This window comes from Octodon degus, unplaced genomic scaffold, assembly GCF_000260255.1.
Source record: "Octodon degus isolate 3935 unplaced genomic scaffold, OctDeg1.0 scaffold00093, whole genome shotgun sequence".
In the NCBI taxonomy this organism is placed as follows: Eukaryota; Metazoa; Chordata; class Mammalia; order Rodentia; family Octodontidae; genus Octodon; species Octodon degus.
Genome location: NW_004524669.1, coordinates 4,202,328 through 4,216,874, shown reverse-complemented (window position 1 = coordinate 4,216,874; position 14,547 = coordinate 4,202,328). Strand labels below are relative to the sequence as shown.

Here is a 14,547-nt window from a genome sequence, read left to right as displayed (position 1 = left end):
AAAAAAAAAAAAAAAAAATTTAAAAAAAAGACTAGTCCAAAAGCAATGACAACAGCCATACTGTAACTTGTGAGTATGACTTTCCACTAGGGCTCATTGATTCTCATGAGACAATAAATACACCAAAGTAGAGCTAGGTGTAGCAGTACACACCTGTAGTCTAGTGCTCAAGATGCTGAGGCAGAAAGACTGAGCTCAGTAGTTTAAGACCAGCCTGTGCAACACAGTGGGACTGTCTCAAAATGAAGCAAGGACAGACAGATGGACTGATGGATGAATGGGAGGAAGGGAAAAAAAATAAATACATGATGGGCTAAACATGAAGGTACATGCCTGTAATCCCAGCCCTTGGGAAGCCCAAGCAGAACAATTGCTGAAAATTCAAGGCCACCCTGGACTACACAGTGAGACCCTGTTTAAAAAAATAAATATGTAAGAGTAGCCAAGATAGGGGCAACTTTTTCACTGAAAAAATAGAGAAACTATCAATGATTTTTGGGGTTTCTTTAAAAGGCACGAAGCTGAAAGCCCCCAACTAGACAAGATGAAAACTTTTTTTTTGAGAACATTTTAGTAATAAGTGTGATGGCAACAATTTTTTAATTTTGTTGTTGTTGTTGTTGTTTTGTTTTGAGACAGGGTCTTGCTATGCAGTTCAGGCTGGCCTTGAGCTCACTTTGTAGCCCAGGCTGATCTTGAGCTCAAAATGATGCTCCTGCCTCAACCTCCTAAGTGCTGAGATTACAGGCATGTGTCACCATGCCCAGCTTCAACAATTATTTTAAGGTCCAATGTTCCTCATATATATCTCTGTGTGTGTGTGTGTGTGTGTGTGTGTGTGCATATACATATTTGAGGGGGCAGCACTAGGGACTAAACCAGAGCCTTTATACTAAGATATATATCCTCAGCCCATTTTGTTAATTTTTTATTTTGAGTCAAGGGACAGTGTTTCACTAAATTGTAAAATGGTTCCCATTGGACACAAACTTTCAATCTTCCTGCCTCAGCCTCTCAGTGCTATGATTATAGGCCTGCACTGACAATGGCTTTATAATGATTTTTTTTTAAAGACATGTTATACTTCAAGCTGGTTTTGAACTTACTCCATAGTTCAGGTTGGCCTTGAACTCAGACTTAGCCTCCTGGGTGCTGGAATTATCATAGCCAGCTTTTTTTTTATGATTCTTAAAAAAGGATTTAACTCACCTTTGCAGGAATTAACTATTTTGAAAAATGATAAATAAAAAAGTATTTTTCAAGCCTTTCCTATTCAAGCTATACATCTTAGTAACAGTAATTATGGTTTCTTTTTCTTTCTGGGGGGTACTGGGATCGAACTCAGGACCTTGCACTTGCCAAGCAGGTGTGTTATGCCCCTGAGCTATCTCCTGCGCCACCAAATAATTAGGGGAAGTTACACATTATAGAAAAAAAAATCCTGCTAATGCATGAAAGATGAATAAAATGAGAATGATGACATTTTCAAATCTCTACTGAATTTGGATTTGGACAATGATCACCCTGACTCTCAGTATCACAAAAGGAGAAAGGACTGATAGTAAGTACCTTGCAATGGAAGAGTAGTACCTATGAAAGACTTGGGAAGGATGTTTTTTGGCTGGCTCAGGCTGCCTTAAGGGTGTTTCTGGTGAGGCATGGGGAGCTGGAGATTGAACCACAGTACCCTGGGCCTGACTGGGTTTGCCCCAGCAGGCACTTAAACAACTAAGCTAATGTGCAAGCCCACTCAATGAAAGACTTGGAAAAAAAAATGAAAACCCAGACATGATTTTAGCTATTAGCTCTATCAATTCGGAGGAAATGCCAAAAGCAGCATTCCACTCCATGGGATGCAGTGAAATTTAGTTTCAGAAACTTTACAGGTCAGTTGACTTAGACTCTCCTATAAAGAAGAGAAAAAAGGGCTGGTGAGATACCTCAGTGGACTAAGCGCCTGCTTGGCAAACACAGGGACTGCGGTTTGATTATTGGCACCACATGCCAGGACAGCTCTGCCCCCTGGCATGCTGAGTCCGCCACCAGAGACCAGGTGTGGTGGTGCATGCCTATAATCCCAGCACTGTGGAGGCTGAAAACAGCAAGATCACTATGGGTCCGAGCTGCATAGTGAGACTCTACCAAATACATAAAAAAAGAGGAGAAGAAACTTGTAACTAGAAAAACCATAAAATGTATCAATCAAGTGCAAAAATGGGTCATATTTGGATCCCAACACAGCAAACAATGGAGAAAAATTAGGAGCTAACTGGGGAAATTTCAACTATGATTAGATGTTAAACACTTAAAGATTAATGTTCATGTTTCTCTCTCTTTGCAGCCTCTGGGCTCAAACCCAGGATCTTGAGTATGCTAGGCAGGTGTTCTACTACTAAGCTACATCCCCAGCCTAATGTTCATTTTTAGTGTGATAACATATTCTAAGTGTATTTAGAGCTACAAAAAGAAATAATACCAAAATAAAAGTTAGGGGCTAGGGAGATGGCTCAGTAGGATAAGCGTTTGCCTGGCAAACGCAAGAATCTGAGTTTAATTTCTGGTTCTGCAAAAAAAAAAAAAAAAAAAAGCTAACTAAAAAAATTCAAGGTACAGGGCAAGGAATGCGTTCCCACAGCCTGCCGTGCCAGCCCCACCCTGGGGCACGCTGCGACTGGGCATGGTGGCACACACCTGTAATCCCAGCTCTTGGGAGGCTGTAAACAGGCGAATCACGAGTCTGATCTAGTAGTGAGACCCTGAACACTCTGTAGACCTTTCCCTAAAATACAAAAAAAAAAAAAAAAGATCCAAGGTACGCTTCCACATCTTTTTCGAGAAAGCACCCTGCTGTCATGAATGAATATGAAAGATTACTAAAGAGAGGGCTTGGTAATTATCTAAGGGCTAATTAAGAGCGTAAGCCCTGGATTGAGTTTGAAGTTTGAATTCTAGTTTACTAGATGTATAACCCTGGACAAATTACCTAACTTCTTTCTGAACTTGTATTCTTTTTTTTTTTTTTTTTGACAGAACTGGGGATTGAATTCAGGCCCTTGTGCTTGCCAGACATGCGCTTATTCTACTGAGCCATCTCCCCGGCCCCTGTATTGTTCATCTATAAAATAAAGACGATTATAGTACGTACCTTAATAAGTTTATATGGAAGTTTAGATGTGTCTGTAGTTTGTAGAGAAGACTAAATGTGTTTATACATAGCAAGTGGTAAATGTTCATTATCTCAAACTTCTGAATGTCATAAGAGAGATGAAATGAACTTATAGTTTAAGACCTGTGTGGCTGGTTTCCCCAATCTGTTTTATCTGTATACACTGATCGAATGTAAGATGTACAATTCCATGAAATAATAGAGGCATTTTCTCTATTATTATTATTATTTTTTGTATTTTAGGTTAGGGTCTACAGGGTGTTCAGGGTCTCACTACTAGATCTGACTCGTAGTGAGTGATTCGCCTATTTACAGCCTCCCAAGAGCTGGGATTACAGTTGTGCACCACCACAGCAGGCCCTGCGATTGAATCCCCAGCCCCTGCGCCTGCTTGCAGGTGCTTTAATCTGCTGAGCTATTTGGCCGGCCCTTTATTATTTGATTCTCACCAAGTTATCAGAAATGAAAACAGGTACCAACAGACAAAAGAGTTCTGTTGGAAGACTCACCTTTTTCTTGTGCCCCTCCCTGTCCTCCACAGGGCATAGAACCCAGGGCCTTGCACATTTGAGGCAAGTGCCCTACTACTGAGTTACATCCCCAGTTCAACCAGGTATTTTTAATTTGACTACTTTCATTGCCCTGGGATATCTCATTATTGAGAACTGGTTCTAGGGATTACTGAACTTGATCACATGATAAAACACTTGGAGATCATTAAATACTGATACAAGCTGATGTTAAAAAATGTTTTCTGCTAAATTCAAGGATACCTTTCACTGGATTTTGACATGAATATCGATTGCAAAAAGTATTTTTTTTTAGCCAGGTTTTTGCTATGTAGCCTATACTGGCTTTAAGCCACGGTAACTCCTCCTATCTCAGCCTCCTGAGTGCTTGGTTTAAAGATATATGTCACTATGCCTGGTTATTCCAAAGATCTTTATAAAATTATGGGGAAATGGGGCTGGGGAGATAGCTCAGTAGAATAAGCGCTTGCCTGGCAAGCACAAGGGCCTGAGTTCAATACCCAGTTCTACCAAAAAAAAAAAAAAAAAAAAAAAAAAAAAAAAAAATCATGGGGGAAAAAACTTCTCTTTTTCAAAAAATTCTAAGTGCTTTTGTAAATTTAGAAATTACAACTAGTCCTGCTCCACATGCCGTGCCAGCCCCATATGCTATGCCTGCTGGCCCCACCCTGCACATGCTGAGCCAGCCAGAGACTGGGTGCAGTGGTGTATGCCTGTAATCCCAGTGCTGGGGAGGCTGAAAACAGGAGGATCACTACGAGTCCAAGCTGTGCAGTGAGAACCTGTACCAAATACTTAAATAACAACAATAAATAATTTACAACTATTATTGTGATCAAACACCAGAGTTTTACAGGAACATGACTTAAGAGCCAATGTGTTAGGGCACTCTATCTCCGATTTAAGGAGATACCTGTATTAACCCCAGGCTCTTCAAACCCAGGTTGCTGCCAACCTTTATGGGCTACAAATAAAGACAATGTGTTAGCCAAATGGGCCTCCAGAATGATTATCCAACCAGCTGGCCCAAGAGTCAACACAACCCTTGCACAGCTACCTCTACAATTCTACACCCTTGACGAAAACCCTAAAAGTGAGTGTGGTTCTTGCCACAGGTACTTTACAGGTTGTAAATGAATAGGGGCCTTTAAAAGTACCTATACCCTCAGGTGAACCATCATGTTAGAACTGCACACAGGAGAAGATAAAAAAATAAAGGTACCTCCAGAATTGCACCTTCGAGCAATCTCCCAATATACTAGCCCAAGGGCATAAATATCAGCACATTTAAAGGAGTCAAAGTGTTTCATATTAATGGTTTCATCAAGTACTTCAGGAGCCATGTATCTGCAGCAACAAAGAAAAAAATAATTACACATAACCATCATGACTGCTCTTTTTCAATCATAGCACTGATTCTGGGTCCCTCTGAGTGTGGGGACATTACCCCAGTGTGGTCCCTTGGGGAGAAGTGAGTACTTCTCTTCCTGTTTTGGATTTGAATCTAAGTAATTCAGCACCCATGTGGCAATATTAGGCTACTCTATGTGTGTATTTATGTTTTAATTATCAAGAGTCTTTCTTAGCCAAAAAAAAAAAAAAAAAAAAGGTTTTTTGTTTTTTGGGTTTTTTTGTGGAACCAGAGACTTAACTCGGACCTTTGTGCTTGCCAGGCAAGTGTGTATTCAATCCAGAGTCTTGATTCCCTGGAAGAGGTATTTGCACTGTGGGTCACATAGGCAGTAATAGTACATAGTAACAGCCACTAATGGAGTCTTACTTTATTCAATGTAGCCAGTGGTAGACTAAGCTTAAATTTCCTTCTAAACTTTTATTTTATCTGACCCCAGATAGGTTAAAATCCTGCAGGTGATCAAAGTCACCCTTAGTGACTCTGAATAGTAATTATTAATAATTATTCATAAGCCACACCCATCCCAATAAATGAGAAGATCACCTCTACCCTAGACCCTAGGTAGATGCAATCATTCAGGTTTAGGGCAAAAACAACAGCAAAATTCAATGAAATTCACTTATATTCAGCACATACAGCCCCTCTTTTGTTCTAATGAAAATGTCCTACCTCTAATGCATGAAGTCAATTCTTCTTCTTCTTTTTTTTTTTTTTTTTGGTGGTACTGTGGATGATACTCAGAGCCTTTTATATTGGCATCTCTAGTCCCTTTTATTTTTTGCACAGGATCTTTCAAAGTTGCCCAGACTGCACTTGAACTTGATACTCTCCTGCCATAGGCATGAGCCATCATACCTGGAAATTCCTTACTTCTCTTCTCAATAAAGTAGGAAGCAGGCCTACAATCCTTGAGGACACTCCAATCCACACCTAAGGTTAGTTCTGCTCATGTTTAGTCACTATATTCAAAACGGACACATCTCCTACCATCCTGGGTCTCTCCACAAGTCACACCTCTGGACTGCACTATTTCCCCTCTCTTAGCCAAGCCTCTCTCTCGCCCAAATCCTGTTCCATATTCTTTCTCCAGTGTGCTTATGCCTCTAACCCAACACCCGTGTACAAGCAGTGAAGCCATGTTTTTGGCACTTGTATCAGTTAGATGTAACCTATAGCTTTCCACTGTGGGAAGCAGTCAAAAAAGCAAAAAGTATGTCCTTTTTCTATATTTTCTCCTATACATATTCAAAAGGCACTCAGTACCCTCCAGCTGAGTACAAGCAGAAGCCCTGGGCATTCCTACCGTTTGGTTCCCACCCTCTGATTTGGAGCAATGTCAATGGTGTCAGTAACTGCATCATGGCGAACGGCCAGGCCCAGGTCTGCGATGGCACACATGCCATTTTTCTTCACCAGGATATTCTTTGACTTTAAATCTCGATGAGCAATTCCAGGCTTTCCTGACAGAGGAAAAATCAGGGATCTTTAAAGAAAGGTGTTACAAGTGTTAGAAGCATAAGCTGAAGCCAGACTCTGTGAGTTTGAGTCTTAGCTTTGTTTCCTACTAACCAAGTGACCTCATGTGTTTCTCAGGTTTTTAATCCACAAAATCAGAATGACAGTACATATTTCATGGAAATGTACAGAATGAAAGCTTCATGTAGGTCAATAAAGACCTTAAAACAACAGGAATATTAGCTAACATTACTAATATTACTATTGCTACTTGCCCACTTGAACAGCTTGGATATAAGCTGCTAGGGAATTCAAAGAAATTCTTGCACTGGCTGGTCTGAAAGATGTGGACTGCTAGTACCAGCACATAGGCTAAAGCAGAATCCCACTATTGTGGGTTCCTTAGCGTGCTCAGCAAGAGCTGCTGCTTTGGTCAAGGAGGCATCAGGGATTACATTTGTCACTGTGGCAAGATCCAGTATCTCTCAAAGAGCCAATATGGTAGTTAATAAGCAACAAGACTCCAGGTCTTCCTCCTTTAGGAAAACCTTCTGAGACTACCACACCCAGGGTCTCACCACCATGTAGTCTGGAAACCAGTTGTCCCCAACAACAAATGTGTGAACTGATTAAAGGTGGCTTTTCATTTTAGTTCCTTTATTTTCTGTGGTGCTGGGGAATGAACTCAGGGACTTGTGAGTGCAAGGCAGGAGCCCTCCACTGAGCTACATCCCCTGCTCCTTCATTCCATTGTTTTACATGGCTGCTGTGGGCATCTGAGATGACTATTCCTTAACAAATAGTGATGTCACACCACTAACAAAGAACTAAACACTGACCTCAAAGACTTGCTGTGGGAGTTCTAAAGACAGTGATAGGGAGATTGCCTTGTATAGCCTGGTCTCAAACCTTCCCTTGGATTAAGCTGCAGTTCCTGAAGTCCACCCCCAACACTGTCAGTGACAAGGATGCACAGCCATTTAGTCTACCTGGCTTCCCTTCCCAAGGTCAGCGCTACTCACCCTGAGTGCCCACGATCTCCATATGCAGGTGTGCTAATCCACTGGCAGCAGACAGAGCCAGCTTAATCATGCCCTCAATGGTTACTGTGTAGCGGTTAAGATAATCAAACAGGGAGCCATGTTCATGATAGTCAGAGACAAGCCACAGCTGTGTCCAGGTGCCATTATCTGCAGAACACAGACGAGTTCCAGCAAAGGCGTTAACTATCAGAAATAAGGAAGCATGTCTACAACATGAGATCCTGTCATTCTCTTCAGTTTGCATTTCTCATCTCTCCCTTCCTGATGCCCAAGCCCCCTCTCAGAATCTAGAGTGTTCTGCAGTTCTAGGCTCCAGCGAAGACACAGCACTTCTTTCCTAGGCTTGTTCCCTTATTTCTTCTAGGTAGACTGTAGGACTCTGAACCCACTCTTATTTTTTGGAGACATGGTCTCATTATATGTTTTAAGCTGACCTTGAACTTATCACAAAGCCTAGACTGGCCTTAAACTCAATGCAATCCTTGTCTCAGATTCATGAGTGCTGGGATTACAGGCCTGCCACCACCATGCCCAGTTAAGCAGTCCATTCTTCTGCCACATTGGAAATGTGAGGTCTTCAGGAATGAGAAAGTATATGCCTAGAGAAGTTAAGATGTATCAGTTTTGTTGCAATACTGCTTCTGATCTGAATAAGACTTGTTCACCCACCATGGCTGAGGAAAGCCTTGAAAATAATCACAGGAAAATAATGTTTCTTTTTAGTCTGTTGTTCTTATCAGGCAAAGAGCTCTGGGACAGCAGGTAAGATTTCCTCTATGCATTACTGCATTCCAGGCCAAAGAGTGCTTTTCAGTGCATGAAGAGTCTATTTCCAAGTATTACCAAAGAAGGCATCTTACCAGACAGCAAGGCAAAGTGGGTAACATACACTTTATTTGTTCTCTTCTACACATGAGGCAGTGGAAAACAGGGAAAATAGGGAAGCAGGGCCAAAGAAAAAGAAAACATAAAAGTTAATAATCTAATTAATCTATGCTGCTATCATTAGGTGACTGGAAATTGGATTGAGAGTTCCTAAATTTCAGGCTGGTGCTAGTTCCAGGGCATCATACTGAATTATCATGATCAAAAGGCAAGAAGAGCCCAATTTTTCTCCTTCCATGGCCCCAGTGTGGGCTTCCACAGTCACAGCCCTAATCACATAAGCTGCCAGAATCAATAAGAGTAGCTGCTAGAAACCCATAAACTCTGGCTTCTCTTATCACAAACAAGGGGCTCATCCAACCTGCCACTTTCTGTACTTCAAGCAGCCACCAAATCCTGAGGACTCTATTAATAAACTAAAAGGGAATACCTGTTTTTTTTTTTTCTCCAGAAGTGGGGATTGAGGGCTGGGGAGATGGCTCAGTAGAATAAGTGCTTCCCTAGCAAACTCAAGGGTCTGAGTCCAATCCCCAGTTCCGCCAAAAACAAAACAAAACAACAGAAATCAATTATATTGTGTATACATATATATTTGGGGCTGGGGAGATGGCTCAGTGGAATAAGTGCTTCTCTGGTGAGCGCAAGGGTCTGAGTTCAATCCTCGGTTCCACCAAAAAAAAAAAAAAAAAAAAAAAAAAAAAGAACTCAGGCTCCTGCGTTTGCCAGGTAAATGCTTATTCCACTGAGCTATCCCCCCCACCCCGCCTTTTTTTTTTTCAGAACCGGGGATTGAATTCAGGCCTTGCACTTGCCAGGCAAACACTTATTCTACTGAGCCATCTTCCCAGCCCTACCTGTTTGTTTTGATGCTTTCAAATGTATAATTTAAATTTCATCAAAAGATTCTGCTGCTTTAAAGAAGAACAGCTTGCAGGGCATGGTGATGCACACCTTAACATTCCAGCACTTGGGAGGCTGAGGCAGGACGACTGCTGTGAGTTTAAGGCTAGCCTGGACTACATAGTGAAACTGTCTCAAAAGAGAGAGAGAGAGAGAGAGAGAGAGAGAGAGAGAGAGAGAGAGAGAGAGAGAGAAGCAGCTTACTTAGAAGGAGTAAAACATTCTTTTCCTCTCTTCCTCTATGTACAAAAGTCCAAGACTTCAGTTGGTGTAGCTGAGGCTGTCACTAGCCCCCACAGCAATGTAAGGAATGAACAGTCACTGCTGTTTTAGGAACAAAAAACACTTGGCATCTTTTGTAGGCTCTACAGACATTTACTGAATCATGGAGCAAGTGGTGTCACAACTGCCAGAAACTTCTAAAATGTGAACCCGATCCCATCAGGGATTGCACTCCAGGTCACTTGTCTGTCCTCCTCCTTCTGAGGGGCTCTGTGATGGCAGGAACTGCATCTTGTTCCTACATGTGAGGATCCTAACAATGGCAAAGGTTCTGGCCCATAGTGGTCAATACAGGCTACCGAGTTAAAGAGGCTGAGACAAGAGGATCACTACGAGTCTGAACTGCATAGTGAGACCATGTGTCAAAAACATTTTGTAAAAACAAAAAAGTCCATCATTCCTGGGCTCTGCCTACCTCTCCATCTGCCTTCTGCCAGGATACAGCCATTCCAAGTTACCTGCAGGCTATGTACCTGCCCTTTGAACATCCCTACAAGGAACCTCCCACTGGTTTTTCTTCCAGACCAATTCATACCAACTTAGGGTCAATGAAACCTAGGTGCGACCCACTTGTAATTATGAGAAGAGCCTGTCATTGCCTCCTACAGTCAAACATAAACTTTTTAGTCAGTAAGATCCTCAAAACAGGCATATGCCTAGGTATAGAGACTCAAAATTATGGCAAAAAAGGAGAGCAAAGGAGAAAAAGGTAAGAGATCTCAGGTATATATATATCAGACCAAAAACTGAGTCTGATGATTACACAGTGACACTCTGGAGACAGGCGAGTACTCATTCTCTCATGCTTGCTCCATTTGTAAGTATATATACTGCTGGTCATGTCACAGAAAGTAAACTGTAGGCTTTTCCACGGCTGTCATTTTGGCAGAGATGAGATCAGAATTTCTCATTCTAGCAATTTTTAGAACACCTTAGACATGTGACCTGAAATCTCAGCATTTGGGAGGCTGAGGCAGAAGGATCATTGTGAGTTCAAGGCTAGCCTGGGCTACATAATGGGTTCAGGCCAATCTGAACTAATTCAGATTGCTTGCTTTAGTAAGAGAGATTCTGTCTCAAAAAAACTGAACCAATCCAAACCAAACCAAACCAAACCGAACCAAACCAAACCAAGCCACCACCAAAAAACCAAAAGATCAAAAACTCCAACTTTATAGAGCCCTGATAGGGACCAACTGGGAGTGGATACGGGAATGTGTCAGGAAAGAGAACTGAGCAGCTAGGGTATAGGTGTTTTTTGTTTTCCTGCATAATCTGGCTTCCACATGAGCTTTTCATGGAATAGGATCTCAGGACCTTACACTTACCACTGAGCTATCTCCCCAGCCCTACACAGATACCTTCTATGGGTAAAAATCACGAAGGCAAACTGAACTGTGCATTCCATATCAATTCAATTTCTCCAATTATCCCTCCATCTGAGAATGCTATTGGCTTTGTATCCCAACCCAGCCCTTTACCTTTATTGTCAGCGGCAATAAACCCAAGGATGTTTTCATGGCGTAGCATAACTGTCTGGTATATCTCTGCTTCCCGGAACCAAGATCGCTCTTCACGAGAAGAAAAAATTTTCACAGCTACATCGCCACCCCTCCAGCGGCCACGCCACACTTCCCCAAACCGGCCTTTGCCAATAATCTCCTGTAGTACGATGGTTCGTGCCACTGTGCGCTGGACAAAAAGGGGCAACCCTGGGGACCAAAGAACAGAAAGAAAACTGACAATGCAAATTTGCTAAACTTTGGAGCTCTTGTACTCCCTGCTATCGTGGAAAAGGCTTCCAACAAAGTGCCTCCATTGTATACTAGGCCATTAACCATGGAGAGCTTCAACTGCCCCTGTACACATCTAGGTAACCTACCAGCAGGCTGAGCCAGGTGGCCACTGGGGGTTGTGAACACAGAAAGGAAAGTGCATATAATGCCTTAGAAAGCAATCTCTAGTGTGGATGAGAGCTAAATGTAAAGGTGTGATCAGATTTACCAGCTCTGCAACAGGCCAACTCAACCACACCTGGTTTGTTTATTTTTATTTTGATAAAAACAGGAAGGCAGCAGAAAAGACAAAAGTTGGGGCTTCTGGAAAAAAAAGACAAAAGACAAAAAAGACAAAAGCTGGAACTACCTTCTGGCCGCTCTGATTATTGGCCAATAGGGGGCAGTGGTGTGTGACCCACAAACAGGGTGGTCAGGGATACAGGGTACCAGGCTCTCTTCAAAGAGATCTAAGCTCTCTTTGCTCAGTTCATCTGGAACTCCAGATGTACAGTGGGGACTACTCATGCTAATTCTGTTTTACTCCCTTTATGCGACTCATGGTGTTTCACTGGAGTCATTCAATTATCTCCCTATCTGGCCAATTACCCTTACCATTGTGACTTTTATTTTTTATTTTTTTTGTGGCATCAGGGATTGAACTCAGGGCCTTGGACTGAGAGGCAGATGCTTATGCCACTGAGCTAGCATGTCCCAGCTTGACTGACTCTTAAAGCTCTCACTCCCTCTCCTAATCAAATAACTTGTTACTCCTTCGGTTTGGTGGACATGAAGTATTTACTTTACTATCTTTCTACAAATGAGGCTCTGTACTAAAAGCTTTACATTAATTATTTCATTTCCTTACATCCACCAGTAAGGTAGCTTTTGATAACTTGTAAGCCTTAAAAAGGAACATTATATAACATGCAAACAGTAAAAAGCAAAGCAGGGACAATCCAGAACCATCTGACTCCACAGTCCATGCTTTTAACTACAGCAGTACAGAATCACTCAATTTAGGCTCCTCTTTCCTCTCATCCCTTGTGCCCCTTCTACTCCAGCCTATCATTTATTTATTTATTTGTTTGTTTGTTTGTTTGTTTTTTGCAGAACCAGGGATTGAACTCAGGCCTTTGTGCTTGCCAGGGAAGCGTTTATTCCACTGAGCCATCTCCCTGGCCCCTCCAGCTTGTCTTTTAAAGAGACTTCCAACTGTCCTGGTCCTGTCTCCATTTCACCTTGCTCTTGCCCTACACACCCACACACAGTCCTGCCTCATCCTCTCCTTCCTAATGGAGATTGGTAAACAAATGAATTTATCCTCCACACCACTGCTGCAATTCCTTCCAAAGGGGGGGAAAATGAGTACTGTGAAAATTTTTAGTGGATGCCTCTTACTTAACCTGTAAGATAAGGTATGACCTCAAGGCCATTTATATATAAGTAAGTCTGTACTCAAGCCGTAGCATGGGCAAGCCGTACCTGTCTCCTTAGCTTTTATAAAAGTCCATAGACATACTGTAAACTTTCATGCCTTTGTATCTTTTCATTCAAGGTGTTCTCTTTGGCCTAATGATCCTGGCTGTCACTGTTCCTAAAAATTTCAGTTCAATCCTTTTTTTTTTTTTTTTTGGTCTTTTTGAGACAAGGGTCTCACTATGAAGCTCAGGCTAGGCCTTGAGCTCACTTTGTAGCCCAGGCTGGCTTCAAATTCAAATGATCCTCCTACCTCAGCATTCCAAGTGCTGGGATTACGGGTGTGCGCCACTACACCTGGCTCAACTCATTATATTTTTTCGTGGAACTGGGAATTGAACTCAGACCTTCTACTGAGCCATCTCCCTGCCCCCTCAACTCATTTTATGACTTCTTTAAATGTATCCTCCTCTGTAAGACTTATCAACAATCTATCTCTTCTATCCAATCCTTGGTCAGTCTCTTTAATCTTTGTTTTCAGAAGATATTCAGCATATATTCATTAAAATGAATTGGAAGTCACCATTAATAACATGGATTTACTACTTTAAAAAACATACTATTAAAAGTCCACTACCTTGGTAACTCTGCATACTCTGAACTGAGAAGGGACTAAACCACCCTGAGAGAAACAGTCACTAATCATTTTGCTCCAGATGACTAAATAATACCATGCCTCTCTGACTTTAGCCAGTCCTGGACCCTGAAACACTTAAGCTACCCTCCTCTAGCAACAGATTAAGCCACAGAGCCAGCCAGGTGGTTCTAACCACTGGCCTACCTCTTAGCACAGAACAAGCTATATATTTTCTGCTTTTAAAAATATGTAGCTTTGGGGCTGGTGAGATGGCTCAGTGGTCTAAAGCATCTACTTAGAACAAGCTTAGCAAAGCACAGGGATCATGGTTCAATCCCCCAGCACCAAATGCCAGCCAGCCCCGCCCCCTGGTGGGCTGAGCTGGCCACACACACACACACACACACACACACACACACAAATAAATAAATAAATAAAAATAAATAAAAATATGTAGCTTTAAAATATTTCATGATTTTGGTGCTCTCAACTGCTGAGCTCAATAAAGGCAAAACCACTGAAATTCAGGAGATGTCACAGCTAGAAGCATTCCTTGGAGCTGGTGAGATAGCTCAGTGGTCTGACGCATCTACTTAGAACAAGTTTAGCAAAGCACAGGGACTGTGGTTCAATCCCCCAGCACCACATGCCAGCCAGCCCGCTCCCTGGTGGGTTGAGCTGGCCACACACACACACACACACACACACAAATAAAATTAGAAGCATTCCTTGTGTTTAAGGAGGAATGTCTGGCCATGACTGGTGGCATAATTTCCCTACATAACAACAGTCTGTTCCATAGCAAGGAAACATACATAAAAACACATGAGAGTATCACAAAAAAAGATACTGTGTGTTCTAGCTAGAATATATTCATTTGTGGATGAATTTTTCTTTTGTAAGAATGAAGTACCATGAGAATGAAATAACTGTTTCTCTTCATTAAAAATCTCTTTTGAGGGGCCAGGGAGATGGCTCAGTAGGATAAGCGCTTGACTGGCAAACTCAAGGATCTGAGTTCAATCCCCGGTTCCGCAAAAA

General features: G+C 42.0%; 1 protein-coding gene across 1 annotated transcript in view; it reads right to left on the bottom strand.

Moving 5' to 3' along the window:
• The window catches only part of Acvr1b (activin A receptor type 1B), a 45,729-nt gene that overhangs the window by 3,909 nt on the left and 27,273 nt on the right, over window positions 1-14,547 (bottom strand). The window contains exons 4-7 of the mRNA XM_004637839.3: window positions 11,157-11,387; window positions 7,588-7,755; window positions 6,414-6,570; window positions 4,919-5,043 (exon numbers count right to left, since the gene is read on the bottom strand). Of these exons, the coding sequence (XP_004637896.1) occupies window positions 4,919-5,043; window positions 6,414-6,570; window positions 7,588-7,755; window positions 11,157-11,387 (681 nt within the window). The remainder of the gene's footprint in view (window positions 1-4,918; window positions 5,044-6,413; window positions 6,571-7,587; window positions 7,756-11,156; window positions 11,388-14,547) is intronic.